Source organism: Macaca fascicularis, chromosome 4 (assembly GCF_037993035.2).
Source record: "Macaca fascicularis isolate 582-1 chromosome 4, T2T-MFA8v1.1".
In the NCBI taxonomy this organism is placed as follows: domain Eukaryota; kingdom Metazoa; phylum Chordata; class Mammalia; order Primates; family Cercopithecidae; genus Macaca; species Macaca fascicularis.
Window position 1 is genome coordinate 147,971,429 of NC_088378.1, and position 23,227 is coordinate 147,994,655.

Below are 23,227 nucleotides of genomic sequence, written 5' to 3' on the forward strand. Positions count from 1 at the left end.
CCTTTTCTTTATAAATTACTCAATTTAATGTATTATGTTATAAGCAACAGAAAATGGGCTAAGACACCTTAGATGTTAATATGGGGACTTATTAGTCAAGCCAAGAGCCAAGTCATAATCACTGACTGCTCTTTTCACCTATGGTCCAGTTAAGTTCCTCCAAGCACCTGAAGTCTCTTGTTTTCTTCATCTCATTTCTACTGCCCTATTTAAAGCCAACATCATTTCTCACCTAGATTGTTGCAAGAGCCCCTTCCAACAGCGTACTCTGCCTACACTCTTGCCCTGTTGATATGTTGACATGCATACTCACCCAGCAGCTAGAGTAATCTCTCTCCTGCTTACAACCCTTCAATATCTCCTCTTATATTTAGACTACAGTTAAAATTCCTCAAAGTGTCTCCCAAGGCTTAAGATGATGGGCTTCTGTTGACCCTTCCAACCCTAGGGCTCTCCACCTCCCACCCTTCTTCCCCACCCAACACTCTGTTTCAACTATACTGCATTTCTTTCAGCTTCTAGCATGCATTCTCTCTTTCTCTCTTTTCTAAGCCTTTGTACTACCGCTTTCTCCGGGTGAAATATTTCTACTGCTACCCCCCACTTACCACTCACAGGTCTCACCAGCCTGTGTCCAGCCTGCTCCTTCTCATTCTTTTTTTTTTTTTTTGAGACGGAATCTGGCCCTGTTGCCCAGCTAGAGTGCAATGAGGCAGTCTCGGCTCACTACAACCTCTGCCTCCTGGGTTCAAGTGATTATCCTGCCTCAGCCACCCAAGTCGCCAGGATTGCAGGCACCCACCACCACACCCAGCTAACTTTTCTGTATTTTTAGTAGAGACAGGGTTTCACCTTGTTGGCCAGGCTGGTCTTGAACTCCTGACCTCGGGCGATTGGCCTGCCTCAGCCTCCCAAAGTGCTGGGTTTACAGGCATGGGCTACTGCACCCGGCCCTCCTTCTCATTCTTTAGGAATCATTTGGCCATCACTCCCTCCAAAAGTCTTTCCTGACTCCCATGGCTCTATCAAAAGCCCTTGCTAAGATCCCACAGAACTCTATATTTCCCCTATGATAATGACACTCATTGCATAAAATTGGAATTGCCAGTTAACTTTTCCCAACTGCCCATTTACCAGCTATGTAACTTTGGACAAGTTACTTAACCCTTCGATGCTTTATTGCCTATAATATGAAAAGTGGGGATATAAATAGTACCTACATCATAGTCTTGCTATGAGGATTAAATAAGATAACATTTGTAAATCACCAAGAACAGTGCCTGGCACACCGTAAGTGCAACTGAAGTGTTTCTTAAAAAGAGTCGTATACATCTTTAGACAGTGAGTCCCAAGAGGGATTTAAAAAAATCTTCCTGTTGCACCCTTTATAAATGCTACTTAATGAATAATGCATCAATCAATTAATTAAGCAAGTGTACCAATAATTCAAAGCTACCTCGTATTTTCAAGATCAGGAGAAATGGTGGATAATAAATGAAATCGGTTTTCAAAGAAGTCAAGAGAAGACAGAAGCAGAAACAAAGACCGCAGTTTAAGTTGGTGGAGAAACGAGAGGTCGTTCAATAAATAAAACTTGGATCATTTGTTAACCATTTGGAAATAAACCGAAGTGAGAATCCACCCACAGCATAAACAAAAGTAATTCTACATGCAACTGGTAATTGAAAAAGAAAATCTTAAAAGAACTACAAGAAAACAAAACAATGTTTATCTGATTCTGAGCTAGAGTAGATATTTGCAAGCAAGGCACAGAGAGGAAGATTTATTGATGTGGAAAGACGTTCTCTATACACTGAGAGCTGTACAGATGAGTTAGTAAAACTCCAGCCTCTGGAGGCAGACTGCCTAGGTCCATAGCCCACCTCTACCACTTAAAAACTTGGAACAGATTACTTAGCTTCTTTAGGCCTCAGTTTCCTCATCTAGAAAATGGGGATTACCATAATAATTACAACTACCTAGTGTGTCATGAGGATCAAATGAAATATTTGTATATCACACATGATGTAGAATGATACCTGACTGAACTTATTTTTATAAAATAAATTTATATAAAAATTATGTCAGCTCATCATATCTCAGAGTTAAGATGATAAGTATTTAAGTTTTTCTCCCTTTTAACAAAAGTCTAATGGTTCCACAATAAGCATACACTGTTTTTAAAATAAGGAAAAAGTTATTTTTAACCTAAAAAATCACCTCAAAATCTCATTGTAGAACATTTGTAGTCATGCAAAAATATTTATGATCTATTGTAAGAGGGAAAGAGAGATTTATGAAATAGCGTGTGCAGAATAATTTCAATTGGGTAAAAATACTTATTTAATGTGCAGAGACACACAATCGTGTGGAAAAAACAAAGAATCTACAATGCCAGCAGTAATTGTCTCTTAATGTTTGAGTTACATGTGATTTTTATTTTCTTCTTTGGGTCTTTTATATTTCCTAACATTTTCAATATGGATGTGATTAATTATAAAACCAGAGAAAAGTTGTAAATTTTTATTTTATTTTATTTTATTTATTTTGAGACGGAGTCTCGCTCTGTCACCCAGGCTGAAGTGCATTGGCTGCAATCTCGGCTCGCTGCAATCTCGGCTCACTGCAACCTCTGTCTCCCAGGTTCAAGCAATTCTCCTGCCTCAGCCTCCCAAGTAGCTGGGATTACAGGCACCTGTCACCATACCTGGCTAATTTTTTTTTTTGTATTTTTAGTAGAGACAAGGTTTCATCATGTTGGCCAGGCTGGTTTCGAACTCCTGAACTCAAGTAATCCACCCACCTCAGCCTCCCAAAGTGCTGAGATTACAGGCGTGAGCCACTGCACCAGGCCTGTAATTTTTTTTTTTTTTTCTTTTTTTGAAGGAGCAGCATGGACCTTAGATGGGGTAAGAGATAGGTTTTCAACTATAACAGAGGGGAAGAAAAGAAAGTGCAGATTTAAAAGTGGAAGAGAAGAGAGTAAGAGAATCATGCTTGATGGTCTGTATTTTCTCTGAAATAGGAGGTGAGATAGCGAGAATGGTTTAAGCTTTGAAATAGTGGTGGGGAATGAAAAGGGGCTAATTAGAGATCTTTTTTAAAAAATTATGAGCAGGGGTGAAGGGCCTACTGTGTTTTAAAATTAACTTAATATTGTGTGAGCTGTGAGCCTTCCATCCCCCAGGGCTCAGAAGCCCTGGTCTAGGAAATGGAGACAGATTAATCCAAGGCTGATGAGAGGTTACAAAGAAAATACGCCATGCATAGCAGAAGAGCTGTAAAGTTCTAAGCCAAAATATTAACAGTGGTTATTTCTGGCTCTTCGGACTATGGTTGGATTTTCAACTTCCTTTTTAAATCTTACTTGCTTTATTTACAATGGACAGGTATTATAAATTGATAAATTTTTTGACAAAAATTTAAAAAACAAACAATACAAGCAAACATATAGAAGTAAACTCTCCTCCCAAAATATCTAATCCAGACATAACATCCTTGTTCACATTTTGGCCAACATCCTTTCCTCTAAGCACATCTACACATACTCAGTATATATATCATTACCTGTTCTACAAATCACAATATAAATGGCCACAACTCTTAGTTCTTCTACTATTTTCTCATGTCCATATATACCACATTAGGAAGAATGCCCTGAGTGCTGCACAGCCACCAGAGTGTCTAAGAATCTCAAAGATTTTCTCGTTCTAGAGGGCATACGTTTTATTATCAATGCTAGGACTCTTGGGAATGAGAAAATGTTATTAATCCAATTTGTGCTGTTTATTTCTTTGACATGAGAAACCACTATTAAAGACTAGGGCCTAAGGCTGAGTGCAGTGGTTCACACCTGTAATCCAGCACTTTGGGAGGCCAGGGCAGGAGGATGACTTGAGCTCAGGAGTTTGAGACCAGCCTGGGCAATATAGTGAGATCTTGTCTCTACAAAAAATTAGCCAGGCATGGTGACACATGCCTATGGTCCCAGCTACTTAGGAGGCTGACACAGGAGAAATGCTTAAGCCTGGGAGGTTGAGGCTGCACTGAGCCGTGATCACACCACTGCATTCCAAGCTGAGCAACAGACTGAGATCCTGTCTCAAAAACAAAAAAACAAAACAAAAAAATGAGAGATTGGGCCTGCACAGTTCACCAGCTGTGATTCCTGTGTTGCAGTGGCAGTCACTGGTCACCAATCCTCACCTGCCCTGCTGTGTTTCTCAGCTTGGGCTACAAAGTTGGAGTTCTCCCTTCCCCAGTCAACATTCTGCCAAGGATGATAATTGTGCCAGGGTGTCTGCATCTGAAGACAGTGACTAGTGATAAGAGAAAATATTCATGAATAGGGAGAGCCACTTGCTAAGTGCAAACCAGCCTGCCTCTGAGCATCCTCAGGTGCTTCTGTTGATTCCAAGTTACCAACCTGCTCTCCAGGTAATTTTATTTAGGCCTCTGTATTAGAGTGCTTGGGCTGCCATAACAAAACAGCCCAGTGGCTTCAACAACAGAAATTTATTTCATCACAATTCTTGGGACTAGAAGTCCAAGATCATCAATGTTCCAGCTGTAAGGAGAAAGCATATCTTTCTTTCCCATCACTAGGTACATGACTGAGGCTCCAATAACAAAGGACAGATTAACAAGAGAAAAGCAGACAAATTTAATGAACGTAAGTTTTACGCGACATGGGAGCCTTTGGAAATGAAGACTCAAAGAAACAGAGAAGCTTGTGTATTTTTATGCTTAGGTTTGATGATGAGGAGACAGCCATGCAGATGTATAATTGGACAAAGGGATCATCTAATGGTCATAAACTGGGGCAAAGTTTTGGGGACTGTTTGTTCAGATTATTTGTGTCTTTGTGGCTTAAGAAATAAGGGCCTACCATTCCTCCAGGTATAGGGAAGGTACTTCTCAAATGAAAGCCTTGTGACCCGCTTCAGCAGAGAAGGATGAGGGAAAGGTGAGAGCGACCTTCTTGCTTCTGCTGTTTTCTCAAATGCCAAGGTACCATATTTTGAAGTAGCATGACCCGAACCCCTTCTCAGCTGATTTGGTTTCTGGTGAGAGCTCTCTTCCTGGCTTGCAGGAACCTGCCTTCTCACTATGTCCTCACATGGTCTTTCTGTGGGGAATACACCTGGAGAGAGAGAGGGCTCTCCAGTGTCTCTTCTATAAGGACACTAATCTTAGATCAGGGCCCCACACTTATGACTTCATTTAACCAAATTTTTTTTTTTTTTTTTCTTGAGACAGAGTTTCACTCTTGTTGCCCAGGCTGGAGTGCAAGGGCATGATCTTGGCTCACCGCAACCTCCGCCTCCCGGGTTCAAGTGATTCTCCTGTCTCAGCCTCCCAGGTATCTGGGATTACAGGCATACACCACCACGCCTGGCTAATTTTGTATTTTTAGTAGAGACGGGGTTTCTCCATGTTGGTCAGGCTGGTCTCAAACTCCCGACCTCAGGTGATCCGCCCACCTCGGCCTCCCAAAGTGCTGGGATTACAGGTGTGAGCCACCACACGCAGCCATAACCTTGATTATTAATACTTCCTTACTCCAAATACAGCCACGCTGGAGATTAGGACTTCTATATATGAATTTCGGGGAGACACACACATTCAGTGCATAACAGGTTCTCACTGTGCTGCCCACTAATTCTATGCCCAGCACTTTCCCCTATTGTATTATCACATTAACTGTATGGCTACTACTTATTTACATATGTATGTCTTTCTTTCTAGATTTAAAAAAGACTTTTGTAAAGCAGACAGTATACATCGTTTCTCTCTGTCTAGTGGTGTGCTGGAGTCAGCACATAACCTGCTTATGAGAGCCAGTCGTTAGTTTCAGAAATGTTGTGAGCTGTTTGTTAAAATAGCCATGATTTAAAATTAAATTATATAAGTGTGCAATTAAATAAATTACATTTAAAATAATGCTAACAAATACTCAGTACTCATCAGCTCCTCATTACTACATTTTGTTGTTATCTGTGCTGGAAGTTATTTACATTGATTGTATCTGGTTGGTGGAAATGGTGTGCTACTGTGCATCTCTTCCCAACTTTGCTTCAATGATGTCACGTTAGTAGCTTGAAATTAGTCATGGTAGGAGTGTTAGCACTATGAAAATCCATAAGCACTGCAAATCAGCTCCTCTTCCTCAGAGCTAGTTATTTAGTTTTTACCAGCATACTACTCACAGTCTATATCCCCAGCAGCCGCGTGACAGGATGCCCAGTAAATGCAGGCTGACTGGCTGGATGAATGGATGGATGATAGAAAAGGATAACAGAAAGAGAGCAGTACAGTTTAGGAGACAGGAATAACAGTTGGCAGAGGATGTTGACTAGGTGGGGCATTTACTATTCTGCCCTTTACCTTGCAGCCTGCCCAGCCAACAACCTCAGTTGTTCTATTTCCTTCTTTTGTGGGTTTCTCATGTTGTGTTCTTACACATTGTGCAAAAGAGTGCAATATAGTACAGAAAACATGGGGTCATCCTATGTTGCTTCATCGCATTTCAAAAGTATAAGTTTTACATTCTGGTTCATTCCACTGGAGACAGTGGTGTGGCAATGTCCACTACAGAATACAGGAAGCCCCACGTTTACCATTCACTACATATTTACGACTACTGTGGATCCAGCGGAAGGTAAGCAGGGTGGGGTCCTGTTGTGGCAAGGTAGTCTTTACCACAAGTTCCGTTCTCATATGCCCTCATCCCAGTGTGCAGAAAGAAAGGGGAACTAAATATTGCTGCCAAAGCTGATTATTCTGTGAATTAGGGACCAGTGAAAAAATCCTACCCAGAAAATGCCAGAAGCAAGGTCTGGATTTCTTTTTCTCACCAAACCTTTATAAACTCCGCCCCCACCAACCATGACATTTCCCTTGTACCAGTTTTTAATGTTCCTATGAAGTGTCTTACACAGTTTTCTTTTAGCGCAAGAAAACAGGAGAGAAAATAGGAAAAAGAACTAGAGTAGCAGAAGCCTGAGGCAAAGGAACTGGAAAGAAAGTGGTGGAGAAACATTTATTGTTATAAACACAGTTGCTTCGGAATTCTCTTTAAGCTGCTTTCAAAGGGATCCTTTTATGGAAGTCTTATCTTTGTCAATAAAACTTGAAGACGCCCTATTCCATTAGTTGGCAGACAACACCATGTAAAGACAGCGATTCGACTGCAAAACTCGTGGATGAGCTGATTAATTTACGTGAGAAAATGTCTATTTGCCCCTCTCTTACCAAAGCCTGGGGGCTGCAACACTTAGAAGACAACACAAGATCCCCCGAGCATAAAAACCATAATCAGTCTCTATGTGATGGTGATTCCTCTGCGTAATATTGGGAGGTAGAACAAAGGTCACTGTAGGGCAAAGGAGTGTTCCAATCACCCTGACACCTGTGATCTGGTGACCACTCACTACTCTCAGGTGTCATTCTACCACTTCCATGTTGATATGAACTTCTAAAGTCTCTGATCGCTCTTGCCTAGAGAACTACTGGAAATCAATAAAGTTATTCATTTTAAAAATGTTGGCCGGGCGCAATGGCTCACGCCTGTAATCCCAGCACTTTGGGAGGCCGAGGTGGGCGGATCACGAGGTCAGGAGATGGAGACCACCCTGGCTAACACGGTGAAACCCCATCTCTACTAAAAATACAAAAAATTAGCCGGGCCAGGTGGCGGGCGCCTGTAGTCCCAGCTACTCGGGAGGCTGAGGCAGGAGAATGGTGCGAACCTGGGAGGCGGAGCTTGCATTGAGCCGAAATCGCACCACTGCACTCCAGCCCGGGCTACGAGCGAGACTGTCTCAAAAAAAAAAAAAAAAAAAAAAAAAAAAAAAAAATTATGGGACATTGATTCCCATCAGGCCTCATGCAAATGTCTTGATTGACCTTTGTCTTCCGGGATGTCACAGTCTAGCAGGGCATGCTGTCTTCAAAACTGACACACAAGACCTAGATCCTGTGGCTGCAAGTCTAATGCCTGGACTGTGTTCTATGGGACTGCAGAGGTCAACACAGAAAATAAAAGATTTGAGAAATCAGCACTAACGCAGCAAACCCTATGCACCCAACACCATCCACCTCGCCTGTTAGATAACTGCACTTTAGGGCTTGTTGAAATGAATATATTTTCCTTTTGTTTAGATGGAACAGTTCAGTCATCCCTGTAAGAACTTTCTGGCATGGGTTTCCACAGGTTTGACTCACTGGCTCTTCGAAAGTGTTTTGACTTGCTCTGGTGACCCTGCCATGTTTCATGTCCCCTACTGCCCATTTGTCTAGATTCTTTGTCCTTAATCTCTACATCAGTAAAGTGAGGAAAGACACACTGAACTGCCTTTTACTTCGTGGGGAAAATAGAAGGATAAGCCACACATACTCCCAAGTGTCTTAGGGAAAAAGTGCCTTTATTGACATTAATGTTGTCATCATAAGCTAAGCCATGAGATTCCAGGATTGTGCAAGAGTGAATGCAGAACCCACATTTTTCCCAGGATGAAGAAAAGATTGTTGAATAGGAGGGAGTGAGGGAGGAAGAAAAGAGAAAGAATCTTCCATTTAAGATAAGCATTGCCAACTTTCTGCCTCCACAGAGTAATCTGGCCCAAACAAGTACTTGACAGGATTATTATTATCAGATAACAATATATTTTTATAATATATTATCTGATAATAATTATTATCAGATAATACCTATAATCAGCAATACCTTATTACTTTTGCATAAAGTTTTAATTAGATACCATCCAATGAAAGAAACACTACTAGGTGCTCTTCCAGGAACACTGGATACTCAGCACCCTGGTTCATAGTAGCACCAGGTATTTTTACTGCCCTGTAAATAGCAACAACTGAACTACGTGGATGCAACAGGCAGCTGGTTGCATTTGCAATGTTTTTGACATTAGGTCATCTCTAGGATAAGCAGTGAATATAGTGAGAGAGGAGCCACCCCTTCCCCGCTCTGCTTCCTCCACCTCACTCACTCACAATACTTAACAACTCTCCTATTTGGTACTTTGTTAAAACTTTGGATGAAATCTCGTAAGAAAATAATTCACCCAGAATTCTAACATTTCTCCAGGGTCTGCCCTTTCCAGGGGGTGGGCTGTGGCACCCAGGGGCTTTCCCTGAGGGACAAGGAGCTAGGCCCTGGTGAACTCTTGCTAACCAGCTTCGGATCTCTGAGGGGCTGCTTCTTCGCCTCAGGGTGGCTAGTGAGCCCTTCGCCCCATCGCCACCACCGATTTCCATATTAGAAGATGGGAATCTAATATTTATACTGTTTTTGGCACTTGCCAAGTCCCCCCTGGAAAAAGCACACTGGCATACCTTTATTTACTCCTGCCCGTTTTCTCCAAGGTTGCTTAGAGCCCCCAGAAAGTTGACCCAACCTACCTATTTCACAAAACCTGACCCTAAAGTCCTGGAAAGCCCTGATACCCTTCATATGCGTAGACGGGGAGCAATCTAATGACTCTACTGCTGACTTTGCAAGGATTCGGGTTTATAACCGTTGGTAAGGTGAGAAGTCTCTAAAATCTGCTGTAAAAACACCTCTTAAAGGCTTCAACCTCGTGATACTTTCATGAGGTTTGAGTTCTGTGTTTTGCTTCTTGTTTTTTATAGAGCTAGCGGCTTTCTGCTCCCCTCCCTCTTCAAACTATGGTGCCTCTATCTTCTTGCTTTCTCCTCCTCTGGCCCCGCGTGTTCTTTGGTCTACACCCTTGTTTGTAAGTCTTGGTTCACTGCCTCCGGTGCTGTTTGTGGTCTCAGAGAGGATGGGTGGCGCTTTTCAAATTGTTGTCACACCAGACATGGTTCTAAGAAAAGTGGGGGGAGAAAAAGGTATTATTTTGAAGAGTTGAGGAGAGCATGACATGGATGTACAGAGATGAAATGAGCCCTGGATTGTTTTTGACACCTCTCTGCTGAAGAGAAGTCAGGGAACAGGGACAAGAGGGAGAAGGATGGAGAGAGCAGGAAAAGGGGCCGAGGTCAGCACAAGCACCTCAGAAGCTTGACCAATTGGTCATAACAAAGTTTCCCTGTGGTCAACCTGAACTGACATTTAAAAGGCAAAAAAATGTTTGAAATAGCAGAGTGGCTGGGCGTGGTGGCTCGCGCCTGTAATCTCCGCACTTTGGGAGGCCGAGGTGGGTGGATCACCTGAGGTGCAGAGTTTGAGACCAGCCTGACCAACATGTAGAAATCCCGTCTCTACTAAAAATACAAAATTAGCTGGATGTGGTGGCTCATGCCGGTAATCCCAGCTACTCGGAAGGCTGAGGCAGGAGAATCTCTTGAACCTAGGAGGCGGAGGTTGCGGTAAGCCAAGATTGTGCCATTGCACTCCAGCCTGGGCAACAAGAGCAAAATTCTATCTCAAAAAAAAGAAAGAGAAAGAAATAGCAGAGTGATTAATAACTAACAACTCCCATGAGCAATCATCTGAGACAGACAGAGCAGTGAAGGAGAGGAATCTGGGCTCATCATCTTAATGCTCAGAGGTTCTCTTCATAGTCGACTATTCTGGGGATTACATCTGTTTTGAGGCCCAATGAGGGGATAGTTCATGAGTGCAGGAAGTCTTCGGATGAGATTAATATACAGATGGGGATCTCTATTGGGAGAACTGTTCGGTTATCAACATCGACGAGTCAAAGTTCTCCTGGCTTTAAGCCTGCTGTTGGGACTATGTAAGAATTGAAGCCTAATTCTTCACAGTCTCTATATTCATTGCTTCAATATCATTGGTGGCCAATTGCTTTGACAGTGAGGGAAGGGTTGTTAACCTCATCTGTTATGTACAGAACATGTAAGGATAGGAGGGCAATTAACATTAAGATAATGGCAGGTAAAATAGTTCAGACAGTCTCAATTTCTTGGGTATCTTTGATGCTAGTATGAGTTAATTTTGTTGTGAGTGTTAGGAAAATAATGTATAGGACCAGGGAACTAATTAGGAAAATAATTGTAAGAGCGTGGTCATGGAAAGTGAGTTCTTCTATAATAGAGGATATAGTATTTGAAGGCCTAATTGAACTAGATGAGCCATCAAGACATGCGAGATTTAACTTATAAATTATGTAACTTATAAATTTAACTTATAAATTAAAAGTTGAGGCAATACCTCATTTTTTTTCTTTTTTCTTTCTTTCCTTCTCTTCCTTCACTGCTGCTTTCCTTCCCCTTCCCCTACTCCTTTCCTTCCCCTCCCCTTCCCCCTACTTTTTCCCTTCTCCTCCCCCTCCTTCTTTATTTGAAAGAGAAGAAAAGGTAGAGCCCCTTTTTGAAGATCAAGGCTGCTGATTAAACTGTAACGAATCAGAGGAGAATTGCACCATCTTCTTTCTCCACCAGTCCCAGGTCAGGAAAACATGGCACTTTTCTCCCTCCTGAGCAGGACTATTCCATAATTTGGTCCACAGGACACATTTTCTTTTCTTTTATTTGGGGTTTTGTTTTCACTGTTCCATTCTTTATTGTAATTTATTAATACATTTCAGACATTAAAGTAGGAAGGTGCATTCAGGGTTGAGCCTGCCAGTACAGAAAAGAGGAATGGTGATTTTTTACTCTATAATTCTTCATTTCCTCCATCCAAATTGACCCAAATGCATGTAGTTCTTCCTGGATGCCTGACAGAGCAGAGTTGGAGCTCATCTAAGGTGAGCCCAAAACCCGAGACGGAGAGTTTAGGTGTGTTTCAGCCTTATTTGGGCCTACGTCTGTCCTGTAGCATTGATAGGCACCCAGAGCCGAATTTGTGGGAGGGAAGGCTGAAGTTTTAAATCAACGAGTGTCTCTGGATATCCTCCCACGGAATCTTTCAAAAAAAAAACAGACACAATCTGGAAGTATTTTCCTTCCAAAAGAAGAATATTCTGCTCCTCCTTCATGTTTTCTCTTTCTTCCTCCTTTTTTCATTCTTCTTTCTTTCCGTCACATAGACTTCAAAAGATCTCTTTCTCCAAATTGTTTCTCTGTCTTCTGTATAGTCAGAGGTCACTGAAACACATATACTGAAGAGAAGCCACACCAGGAAGAATTTTCAAAAACACTTGGCCGAAATCAACTTAACAAGTCCTGAATTCGAAAACCTTGTTTTATTCTTTCTTTGAGGACAAGAAATTCAGAGGCCAAAAAGAAACAGGTCAGGAGAGACTGGGTCACAGCCCACAAAGCTAGTATGTGCAAAGGGATGGCACTGCGAGGCCTACTTCCTGCAGGGAAGTAGCCTCCTGAGTAGCTGGGATTACAGGATAAAAGGTTTCCAATGTGTGAGGGTATGTACTTTTTCAGAATCTACTTTGGGCTTTAAAAATGAGATGGTTGGCTCACACCTGTAATCCCAGCACTTTGGGAGGCTGAGGCAGGTGGATGGCCTGAGGTCAAGAGTTTGAGACCAGCCTGGCCAACATGGTGAAACCTTGTGTCTACTAAAAATATAAAAGTTAACCAGGCATGGTGGTGGGCACCTGTAATCCCAGCTACTTGGGAGGCTGAGGCAGGAGAATTGCTTGAACCCAGGGCTGGAGTGCAGTGAGCTGAGATTATGCCACTGCACTCCAGCCTGGGCAACAGAGTGAGACTCTGTCTCAAAAAAAAATTAATTAAAAATAAATAAATAAATAAATATCATCTTCTAGCATGAAATCAAAATTTTATTAGAAATGTATCTCTTGGCTGGGCACGGTGGCTCACGCCTGTAATCCCAGCACTTTGGGAGGCCGAGACGGGTGGATCACGAGGTCAGGAGATCGAGACCATCCTGGCTAACACGGTGAAACCTCGTCTCTACTAAAAATGCAAAAAAAATTTAGCCGGGCGTGGCGGTGGGCGCCTGTAGTCCCAGCTACTCAGGAGGCTGAGGCAGGAGAATGGTGTGAACCCGGGAGGCGGAGCTTGCAGTGAGCCGAGATCACGCCACTGCACTCCAGCCTGGGTGACACAGCAAGACTCCGTTTCAAAAAAAAACAAAAAACAAAAACAAAACAAAAAAAAAGAAATGTATCTCTTAATGAGATGAATAAGGTTGACTTTCTTTCAATGAGTTCATTTATCCATGGATGAATATTACTTTTGCTACAGTGAGACAGGAGTTTGTAAAAATAATCTTATATTTTATTTATATAGGTGTAAGCACTAATAAGCCAAGTTCACATAAGAAAGTTAATGAGAATAAAAGAATTTTTTTATAGAGGTATCACTGAATTATTTGTGTTAAATTGATATTTTTCTAGTTTATAATTTTAATTTTTCTATTGGTTCTTTTACTATACTTTTTATTTATTTTCTTAGTGATTGCCTTGGGGATTACAATTAACATCTTAATTTATAGCAATCTAGTTTAAATTAATACCACCTTAATTTCAAGAGAATATAAAAACCTTTATCCTCCATCGCTCCACTCATTTCCCTCTTCTTTGTGCTGTTATTGTCATACAAATTACACCTTTATATATTATATGCCCATCAACACAAATGTATAATTGTTGTTTTATGCAGTTGTCTTTTAAATCAGATGAGGGAAAAGATTTACAAACAAGAAATACCTTTGTACTGTCTTTTATGTTTACTTATGCAGTTACTTCTACCAGTGCTCTCTATTTTTTCTTATGGCTTTAAGTTACTGTCCAGTGTCTTTTATGTCAACCTAAAGGACTGTCTTTAGCATTTCTTACAAGGCAAATCACTAGTAATACACTTCCTCAGCTTTTGTATATCTGGAAATGTATTTATTTCTCCTTCATTCTCGAAGGATAGTTTTACTGGGTATATAATTCTTAGTTGAGTTTTTTGTTTTTGTTTGTTTTTGTTTTTTACTTTCAAGACTTAATATATGCTGTCCACTTTCTTCTGCCTTCTATGGTTTCTTTCATTTTTAAAATTGATATATGGTAATTGTATATATTTTGGGGGTACATGTGATATTTTGATACATGTGTGGAATGTATACAAATCAGAGTAACTGGGGTATCCATCACTTCAAACATGTATCTTTTCTTTGTGCTGGGAACATTACAATTATTCTTTTCTAGCTATTTTAAAATATATAATAAATTACTGTCAACTATAATTTCCCTACTGTACTGTCAAACACTAGAACATATTCCTTCTATATAACTATTTTTGTGCCCATTAACCAACTTTTTTTCATCCCTTTGCCCTCTATTGCTTCTAATGAGAAATCACTTTTTAGTCTTATTGAAGATCCCTTGTATGTGGTGAGTCACTTTTGTTTGGATGAGATTCTCTTTGTTTTTGACTTTCCACTGTTTGATTATGATGTGTCTAGTTGTGAATTTCTTTGAGTTTATCCTACTTGAAATTCATTGAGATTCTTAGATTTATAGATTAATCTTGTTCATCAAATCTGGGAAGTTTGCAGCCAACATCTTCTGGGCTTCTTTAGGGAATTCATATTGTTTATTTTTCCTGTATATAGACCATACTTTCCAGCTTCTTTGCATGTTTCATAATTTTTTGCTAAAAACTGGACATTTAAAATTATATGGAAACTCTGGAAATCAGATTCTCCCTACTCCCCCAAGGTTTTTGTTGCTGTTCTTGTTTTTTGTTTAGTGACTTTTCTGAGATAGTTCTGTAAAGCTTATTTTGTTTGTCATGTGTGTCCACTGAAATCCCTGCTTGATTAGCTTAGTGGTACACTAATGATTGAACAGAAATTTCTTTAGATACCTGGGACCAATAAATCTTGCAATCTTTGCCAAGGGGTTCTATATGCATACTAGGACACACTTTCAATGCTCAGTTAAGCACTTTACAACTCTGCCTTAGCCTTTACTTCCTGCTTCTGCAGAGCCTTAAGGTTAGCCAGTGGTCAGACCTCAGGGCCTTGCCAAGTATTTTCTGAGCATATACAGAGCTGTGGTTATGCACATAGCCCTATATAGGCTTAGCCTTCTAGATTCCCAGGAATCTGTGGGAGCTTTTCTAAATCTCCTATGGGCATCTTATTCCCAAGCTTTTTCTTTTAAGCTTTTTGGTTAGCCTATTGTTTGCCCCCAACTCTTATCCACTGCCTCAGGCAGCTGCAGTATTGACTATTTGCCTGTGATTATTTTCAACAAACACCCCAAGGAAAAGACTGTTCACACTTGGCAACTCTAAATCAGGTTAAATAAAAACAGCCTTCTGAGTGAGGTCATCCAGAGAACCACCAGACAGGTCAAATAGTGACAATTTTGGGGGAATGGGACTTTGAAGAAGGTTTATCTCCATTCTGCAACCATTCCAATAGCTGCCAGGCTGTTGATTTTCACTGTGATTGCAGGCTGCTGATTTTCAAGGCTACCACAGAGATAAGGTGAAGTGTGTGGAAGTAGGTAAGTTAAAATGCCATAAAACTCATTGTTCTATTGAAATTCAGCCATTTTTCTTAAATAAATGTTCCCTGGATTGCTGTCAGCATTTGGTTAATTTCCAACCTTCTGAAAAAGTCGATACTGACCATTTTCCCAGTTTCTTATTGCTTTTATGGAGGAAAGTCTTTTTAAAGATCTTTATGTCACCATTTTCTCAAATATCCAATCTAACTCTTTTAATATTTTGTCAATCATATGTCAAATATCATGTAATAAATTATTATTTAAAAATATGTTTATTGATCTCATAGTATTAACTCGGTAAGAGTGGTTTCAGTTCCTTGAAAACAAATAACTAGAAAGTTTGTGATTTACCAAAGGATCAAGTACTAGTCATTAAATAAAATTCATTTTTTCAGTAACAATATTTTATATTGTCTCTTATTTTGCCACCCAGTGACTTATGTGCTATCAAGCAATCTTTCATCATAAGATTTAAGGTGCACGAAATGCATGCCTTTCTTTAAAAGTTGAGAAAGTTATACCTTCTCATCTGGCCTTCTTTGGCTGTCTTGGGTCTGGGGTCACATTCTGGGAGGGAGAATTGTAATTCTCCTTAAACTCTCCCCACATCTCTCACAGACATGGAAGACTGTTTCTACCTTCTTAAAGTTTACTTTCCTGTGTATCTTTTCTCCACCCCTTCTGTCACTTTCTGTAGCTCCCACACCAAGAAATTTGTCTTGAGGTTAAAAAAAGGGGAGGAGAGGCAGACTGTACAGTGATCGCTGAAAATGCTTTTAAAGTCAATGGTAGAACCATAGAAAAGGATTCCCATCTCAATTAATGTTGCCAAACCCTGAGAGGTAAATTTTATTATCAGTAGCAGTTACTGGATTTCTTTATTGGAGAGGCTTTGTGATTACATTCTGGTTGAGACAGAGGGTAAGGTCAGGGACTAGGGACTGGGTCTTGAAGTTGTGTTTGCATTGATAACACAATGTGCTAATGTAGATTATATTTTAATTAGGGGCAACTTAGTGGGAAAGGGCTGAACTATCACTTAACTAAGTAATTGATTATTATTATTCCATTTTACCAATTCAAAGTGAAATTATTAACTCTAGTCAAAGAGCTAGATAGTAACAAAGCCAAGATTGTAACTCAGCCCTGTCAAATCCCAGAACCAGTGCCTTTATATGCTTTTCTTCTTTTTTTTTTTTTTCTGTTTCTAGTTGCAAGCTAACCACTCCCAGCAATCATACCCTTAACCCACAGTTATGACCTTACCAACCATACCCAATGTGAGTCTTGCCATAGAACTCTTGTTTACTGGGTTCTTATCCTTCTTTCATAAGTGGAAGGAATGGATTCCTTCAGTGGGCAATTACCCTCATTTATATTTAGTGCCATTGAAGGAAACTGTCCTGGACTTTGGTCAGGCTTCCCCAGCACCTTCCATAAGTGACTCTAAGTGTGGCTCCTGCAGCCTAATGATGCGCCTGAAACTGGGGGAGGCAGGCAGGAAGACTTCCACAGGCTCTGGGAGGGTTTTCCCCATGAGACAACCCTCATGAGATTGTACCCATGAGATTGGTACCTCCTCTGTGCAACATGAAAACAGGAATACTATTAAAAAGCATGTTCCAGCCAGGTGCAGTGGCTCATGCCTGTAATCCCAGCACTTTGGGAGGCCGAGGCGGGCAGATCACTTGAGGTCAGAAGTTCAAAACCTGCCTGACCAACATAGTGAAACCCCATCTCTACTAAAAGTACAAAAACAATTAGCTGGGCATGGTGGCACATACCTGTAGTCCCAGCTACTCTACTCAGGAGACTGAGGCAGGAGAACCACTTGAACCCAGGAGGTGGAGGTTGCAGTGAGCCAAGGTCGAGCCCCTGCACACCAGCCTGAGCGACAGAGCCAGACTCTGTTTCAAAAAAAAAAAAAATCATGTTCCTTTTGTCCCAGCTCTTTAGACGTGGCATTTTACAGTTAAACAAATTTTTAGGTGCATCTTTACTGGCAAAATTACCCAAAGATAAGATTATTTCTGACTCTGTGGTTTTTTTCACCTTTTTCTTTCCTGATTCCTACCACTCCTCACAGTTTCAATTCCTCTCTCCTACTTTGTTCTCCTTTCTGTTTCGAACATTTTGCTCCTAATTGCTTCAGATTTTTCTCCCTGTTCGGAAGTTTGTATATATGAAAATTAAGTATTTTAAAACACTTTCTGAAGGAAGTGGGAAATTCTCCAGAAGCACAGAGAGAAGATTGTGAGGCTCTTCCGTTGGAATAAAAGCCCACGTTGGATGATGAAATTTTTCCACTAGCATGTCTTCCTCCTGTACATGCTTCACAGATGGTATTTTTTTAAAAAACAGCAAACTATGCAGAAATATTTTAAATTAATAAATAAATCATTGATTATTGTAGCCTCAATTCTCATAACTCAATAATACTATATTGATTTTCATGTGTTCAACACAACACGTGCCTTGTCACTTATATATTTACTTAAATATTTCACACTGTACCTGAAATATAGTAGGTATTCATTATTATTCTCCAAATGAATGAACACATGAATGAGTGAGTAAGGTTCCACAAAGCAAGGACCAGACCTTTCATATCACTGTAATTCATAGACCTAGTAGGCATAAAGTGGGCACCAACTGTTTGGAGTATAAAAGCTTTGCTGTGTTCCTGTGTTTATGATCTCGATGAAATTCTTTTGTTAAATTTAGCACAGGTTGTCCCAAATCAGCATTTAATCAAAGTGGTTGCCTTATACTGGTTCATCTATACTTTTGTTCTCTTCCCCACATCCAATTATTGGAGCTGTTAGCCTCAATCACTGAAAAGCAAGATTCTTTCATTGTCGTTCCAGACTTACTCCTCATTTCTTAGTGAAAACTACTCTCTGTGACCTACATCTCCCTTAACTAAGCACTGAATTTCCCTATCTTTAGTCTTTCTTTTCTAATATAGATTTGAAGGGGATCAGAATGTGTCCCCCAAAATATGCTACTTCAGCATAAGTACTATTTTGACCTATTTTTGAGAAAGAATCTTCTGCCCTTCTCCTTTCTGCTTTAAGTGCTATAAATTTCCACTTGTAAAGGTGTTTCATTCCCCATCTTGGGTGACTAAGTCTCATGGTCCTCTTCTTGATATGAGAGATGAGTCTGCATAACAATCCTTAGCTATCATACATTCCTAGTTACCTTCCCACAATTCACCACTCTTAGGAGCCCATTCCCCTACTCTGCCTCCTTTGTCTAGTCACTTCTTCACAGTTTATTGCCCTTTGTTAAAATTGTATATAAACTCAGCATTCTTTTAGACTTCACATAGATAAGAGATAGTATAACCTGGTGTTTAAGAGTTTGGACTCTGGGATCAAATCTCAGTACCTCTACCACTTACCAAATGTATGACCTCAGGAGGATCACTTCACCTCTTGGGTCTTAAACTAAAATGGAGATGATAAATATATATATATATATCTTAGGGTTGATATAGGAATTAAGTGAATCAAGGCACTTAGAACTGTTGCTGGCACTCTGTAAGTGTTAGCAATTATTTACATTTTTTTATTTGTTCATTTTGTACACTCATAACAATATAATCATACTACTTATAATTTTCTGAGACTTTTCAAAGTCAATATTATGTTCTTGAAACTCATCCATATTGATGCATACATCTGTAATTTATTAGTTTTTCTTTATAGTTAACACATCATGCATGTATGTCATATCTCTCTAAGGTAATTGTAAACTTTGGAGAGCAAGAACCATGTTTTCTATACTCTGTGCTTTCAAGAAGTTCATGGTGGCATTTGTGATTTGTTCTTTGAGATGGTTAGCTGTGTTTTTGAGATATCTAAATTGGAGAAGAGGAGACTGAGGGAAACTTCCTAAGGGTTATTGAGGTTTTATATGGAGCATGGTGACTTCTCATTCTCTATCCCCATTGAGGCTTCAATTAGGTAAATATCCTAAGCTTCCCTGTGAGAGATTTAGGTGTATAATTGTAACTGGGTATTTACTGTGTACCATGTGCTGTGTCAGCTCCTTTACATAATTTACCCCACTTAATCCTCAAAACAAACCAAATGAGAAAGTATATTAGTTTTCTAGGACTGCTGTAACGAACTACCACAAACTGGGTGGCTTAAGCAACAGAAACTTACTGCATCACAGTTGTGGAGGCTAGAAGTCCAAGGTCAAGGCGTTGGCAGGATGGGTTCTTCTGAGGGAGGTGAGGGAGAATCTCTTGTAGACCTCTCCCCTAGCTCTTGGTGGTTTACTGGCAATCTATGTTGTTCCTTGGCTTGTGGATCTCTGCCTTCATCTTCACATGCTATCCTCCCTGTCTGTATGTCTTTGTCTACCTCTCTCCTTTTTAAGAGGAAATAAGTCATATTGGATTAAGGACCTATCCTCCTCCAACATGATATGAGTTTATCTTAACTAATTATATCTTCAATGGCCCTATTTCTAAATAAGGTCACATTCTGAGGTACTGAGGGTTAGGACTTCAACATATGAATTCAATAGGGGTGACACAATTCCACCCAGTTAAAATAATAAAATAGGCCTAGAGAGATTATGCTAACTTTTTGAAGTGGAATGGCTGAGAGCCCCCAGGTTCACATGGTAACCAGGTGGTTCTGAGGTAGGAGGTGAGGGAGGTAGTGCCGGTCCCCAAGAGCCACGGGGATGCTGCAGTGACCCAGACTGTGTGCAGTCACTCCCACAAAGTTATCCAGACAAGAGGTAACACAGTGAGCTCTGGAGTTAGTCAAATCTGCCACTCACTGGCTGCCTGATCTTAGGAAAGTTTTTCAAGCTCTCAGAGCCCCCATTGCTTCATCTGTAAAATGGGATAATAGCACCAACCTCATGAAGTTGTGGAGATTAAAGGACATGGGACAGTAGTTGAGAAATGTAGTGATTATCAAAATGGACACCCATCCTCTTATCCCAGCCACACAAAAGAGAGCTCTAGTCCACATCCAAATTTCCTATACCTCGGCCCATTTTAATTAATTTAATTTATGTAACTAAGTGCAACCCTTGGCCAGAAACATCATTCAAGTGGGGTGGTAGAAGGGTCAGAAAGGGGAGATGCAAAGGAGAGCTAGAGAAAAGGATAACTACAGCTCTCTGCCTCTCAGTGTGTCTCAAGGTGGGCATTATTGATATTTGGAAGGGGACAGTTCTTCCTGTAGAGCCACTGTTCCATGCATTACAGTAAGGTTGACATCCCTGGGCCCCTGAGTGCTAAGACATTAAATACCAGTAATAACTCCCAGTCATTGTGCCACCCAAAACACCCCAGACATTTCCAAGCTCTCCTCTAAGAATGGTTGCAGCCCTGATTGACAACAATTGGTGATCCCAGCAGGACCCAAGCTGTACATTGTGTTTGGGAACTGCTGCAGCCACCAATGCAGGGATGAACTGACTGTTGCTGCTCAATTAACCCTCAGTGTCTGATTCCTGAATTCCTCTGGGCAGATCCCTTCTCACTGCTGGATTTCTCCAACCGTGTTGTCCATAGTCTCTTCTGGGAGAAAATGGTGCAATTTCAAGGTTGCAGTTACAGGAGGAGGGGACAGTTTCTCTAAGGTAACACTGGGAGTATCTTCAAAATCATGCAGTAAATAAAGTGCCAAAAATAAACACCTTGGGCCAACAGCTCCTCACTGTCATCTCCATTTGCATTTTCTAAGCTTCTGGCCACCTAAGAGATCTTACAACACAATGGAGTGGTCTGGGAAACCCCAAAATGAAGTCTCAGTATTACTCAGAGAGATGTGTATTTGTTTGTGCAGCCATACAGAATTTGGCACACGTTGGGTAGCTCGATATGGTGACGCCAGCCAATGGTGCTCACGTAGAAGCTCAGTGATTACTCATCCCTTTGGGAGGACTGCTTTTTGAGTTACATGCTTTTTGAGTTACATTTTCTTCTTTCTCCTTTAGTGATACGGTCTGAAGTATCAAACTGAGTAAATATCGTGAAATGTAAGATGTTTGACCAAAACTAGTTATCTATTCATTGACTATAGATTTAATTGAGCCACAGAAAGCCTAGATATGGTTCAATTTGGTTTAAATGCTGTAAAGTTTCCAATCCTTAAATGCAAGAGGTTTGAAAAAAAAAAAAAAAGGAAAGAAAAATGCAACTATTACTGAGCAAAATAAAAGCTCTGTCCTCTAAATGCCTGTTTTGGTTTAACATAGTGGCTTGCTTTACTTTCAGATAAATTGTCATTGAAGCAAAACCAAGATATGAGAAATGTGAACTCCCTCTTTCAACACAACCCATTGTGTTCAAATTCATAAGCAAGAAAGTTAAGCGCCCACCTTCCTCTTTAAGGAAATATAAAAGTTGTTGCTTTGAAATAGAATTCACTGCATTCAGACTTTGAGTGATAACTGTATTCACATCCAACCGGATCTGCAGCCCCCTTTCAAAAATTTCTTTCTCCTCAGTGGTGAGAATTACCCCCACCTGGGATTCACTCTTCAAAAGGCTCAAGAAGCCTATTCATATGAATGAAACCGCTTTCTTCAGGGCAGATGCGGAAGCTGCCCTCCAGAGGGCTTGGGCAACCCGAGGAAAGGAAATCACCTCCGTTGGCAGTGTGGCTGCTGAGACTGCCGGGGGCTGCTGCCTGCTGCCTCTCGTGCCTGTCCTCTCCAAGATGCAGTTTTTTGATGCTGAGGAGCTCCTGGTCGATGAAGAGGATGATGTTTTTGGTGAAGGTAAATGCATCTTTCTGGCAGGAGCCTCTCTGGCCTGCTTTGCTTTGTTTTGACACTACTGGACGCTTTTGCCCAGCTTGAGCAAGGACTTGAGTATTTTGAAATGATAAAAACGAAGCATTCTGAGTGAGATAGTAGCTGCAGATATCAACTTAGGCACTGAAGGAATACACAAGGCAAGGAGTGGGACAAGGGGTTGAGTCATTCCTGCAAATACATTTTTTAAAGACATTACTAAAATAAAGGTTTAGTTTAGGCTGGAAAATACTACTAAATTTTTTGCCTTGTCTCTCTTCTGTTCTATCTCTTGTCTAACACCTTTAGGAAAGCCTGTCACAGTGGTTTAAGCATAGCAGGGCTGCTAAGGTAGACGTTGAACAAATGGACCAGGAGTGGTTTTCCATGGTACCATGTTGCTTTGATTTGCACTTCTCTCTCCCTTTCTTCCTTCCTTCCTTCCTTCCTTCCTTCCTTTCTTTCTTTCTTTTTCTTTCTTTCTTTCTTTCTTTTCTCTCTCTCTCTCTCTCTTTCTCTCTCTCTCTCTCTCGGTCCTTCTCTCTTTTTTTTGTTTTTTGAGACAGAGTCTTGCTCTGTTGCCCAGGCTGGAGTGCAGTGGTGCAATCTCAGCTCACCGCAGCCTCAGTCTCCCGGGTTCAAGTCATTCTCCTGCCTCAGCCTCCCAAGTAGCTGGGACTATAGGCGTCCACCACTGTGCCCAGCTAATTTTTGTATTTTTAGTAGAGACGGGATTTTGCCACGTTGGCCAGGCTGGTCTTGAACTCCTAACTTCAGGTGATCCACCCTCCTTGGTCTCCCAAAGTGCTCGGATTACAGGCGTGAGCTACCATGCCCAGCCTGGGTCCTTCTCTCCTACTCTTTCTCACACGTACTTGGCACTCCAACCCTCCATTCCCTTTTCCCATTTTCTTTTTTCCCAAGTTGGGATACTGGAGCCCTGGTAGCTTCCAACCCCCATTGGCACTGCTCAGTTTTCTTTTCTCCTCTCGCTGCTCTTCCATGACTTGACCTGTCCACTAGAATTTAACTTAAAGGTTGCGATTTTAAAGGGATGATCTAATTATGGACGGATGTTT

The 23,227-nt window shown here is 40.9% G+C and overlaps 1 protein-coding gene across 16 annotated transcripts in view; it reads left to right on the top strand.

Moving 5' to 3' along the window:
• The window catches only part of RIPOR2 (RHO family interacting cell polarization regulator 2), a 240,215-nt gene that overhangs the window by 90,256 nt on the left and 126,732 nt on the right, over nt 1-23,227 (top strand). For 11 of the 16 annotated variants that reach the window (XR_012434162.1, XR_012434161.1, XR_012434163.1 and 8 more), the window contains exon 1: nt 22,010-22,133. The exons of the other annotated variants lie outside the window; for them this stretch is intronic. Coding sequence is in view for 8 of the 11 variants with exons in the window: in XM_015449843.4 (XP_015305329.2) it covers nt 22,073-22,133 (61 nt within the window). In the remaining 3 variants the exon portion in view is untranslated. Of the gene's footprint in view, nt 1-22,009; nt 22,134-23,227 lie in introns of those variants that run through there. 16 annotated transcript variants of the gene reach the window in all.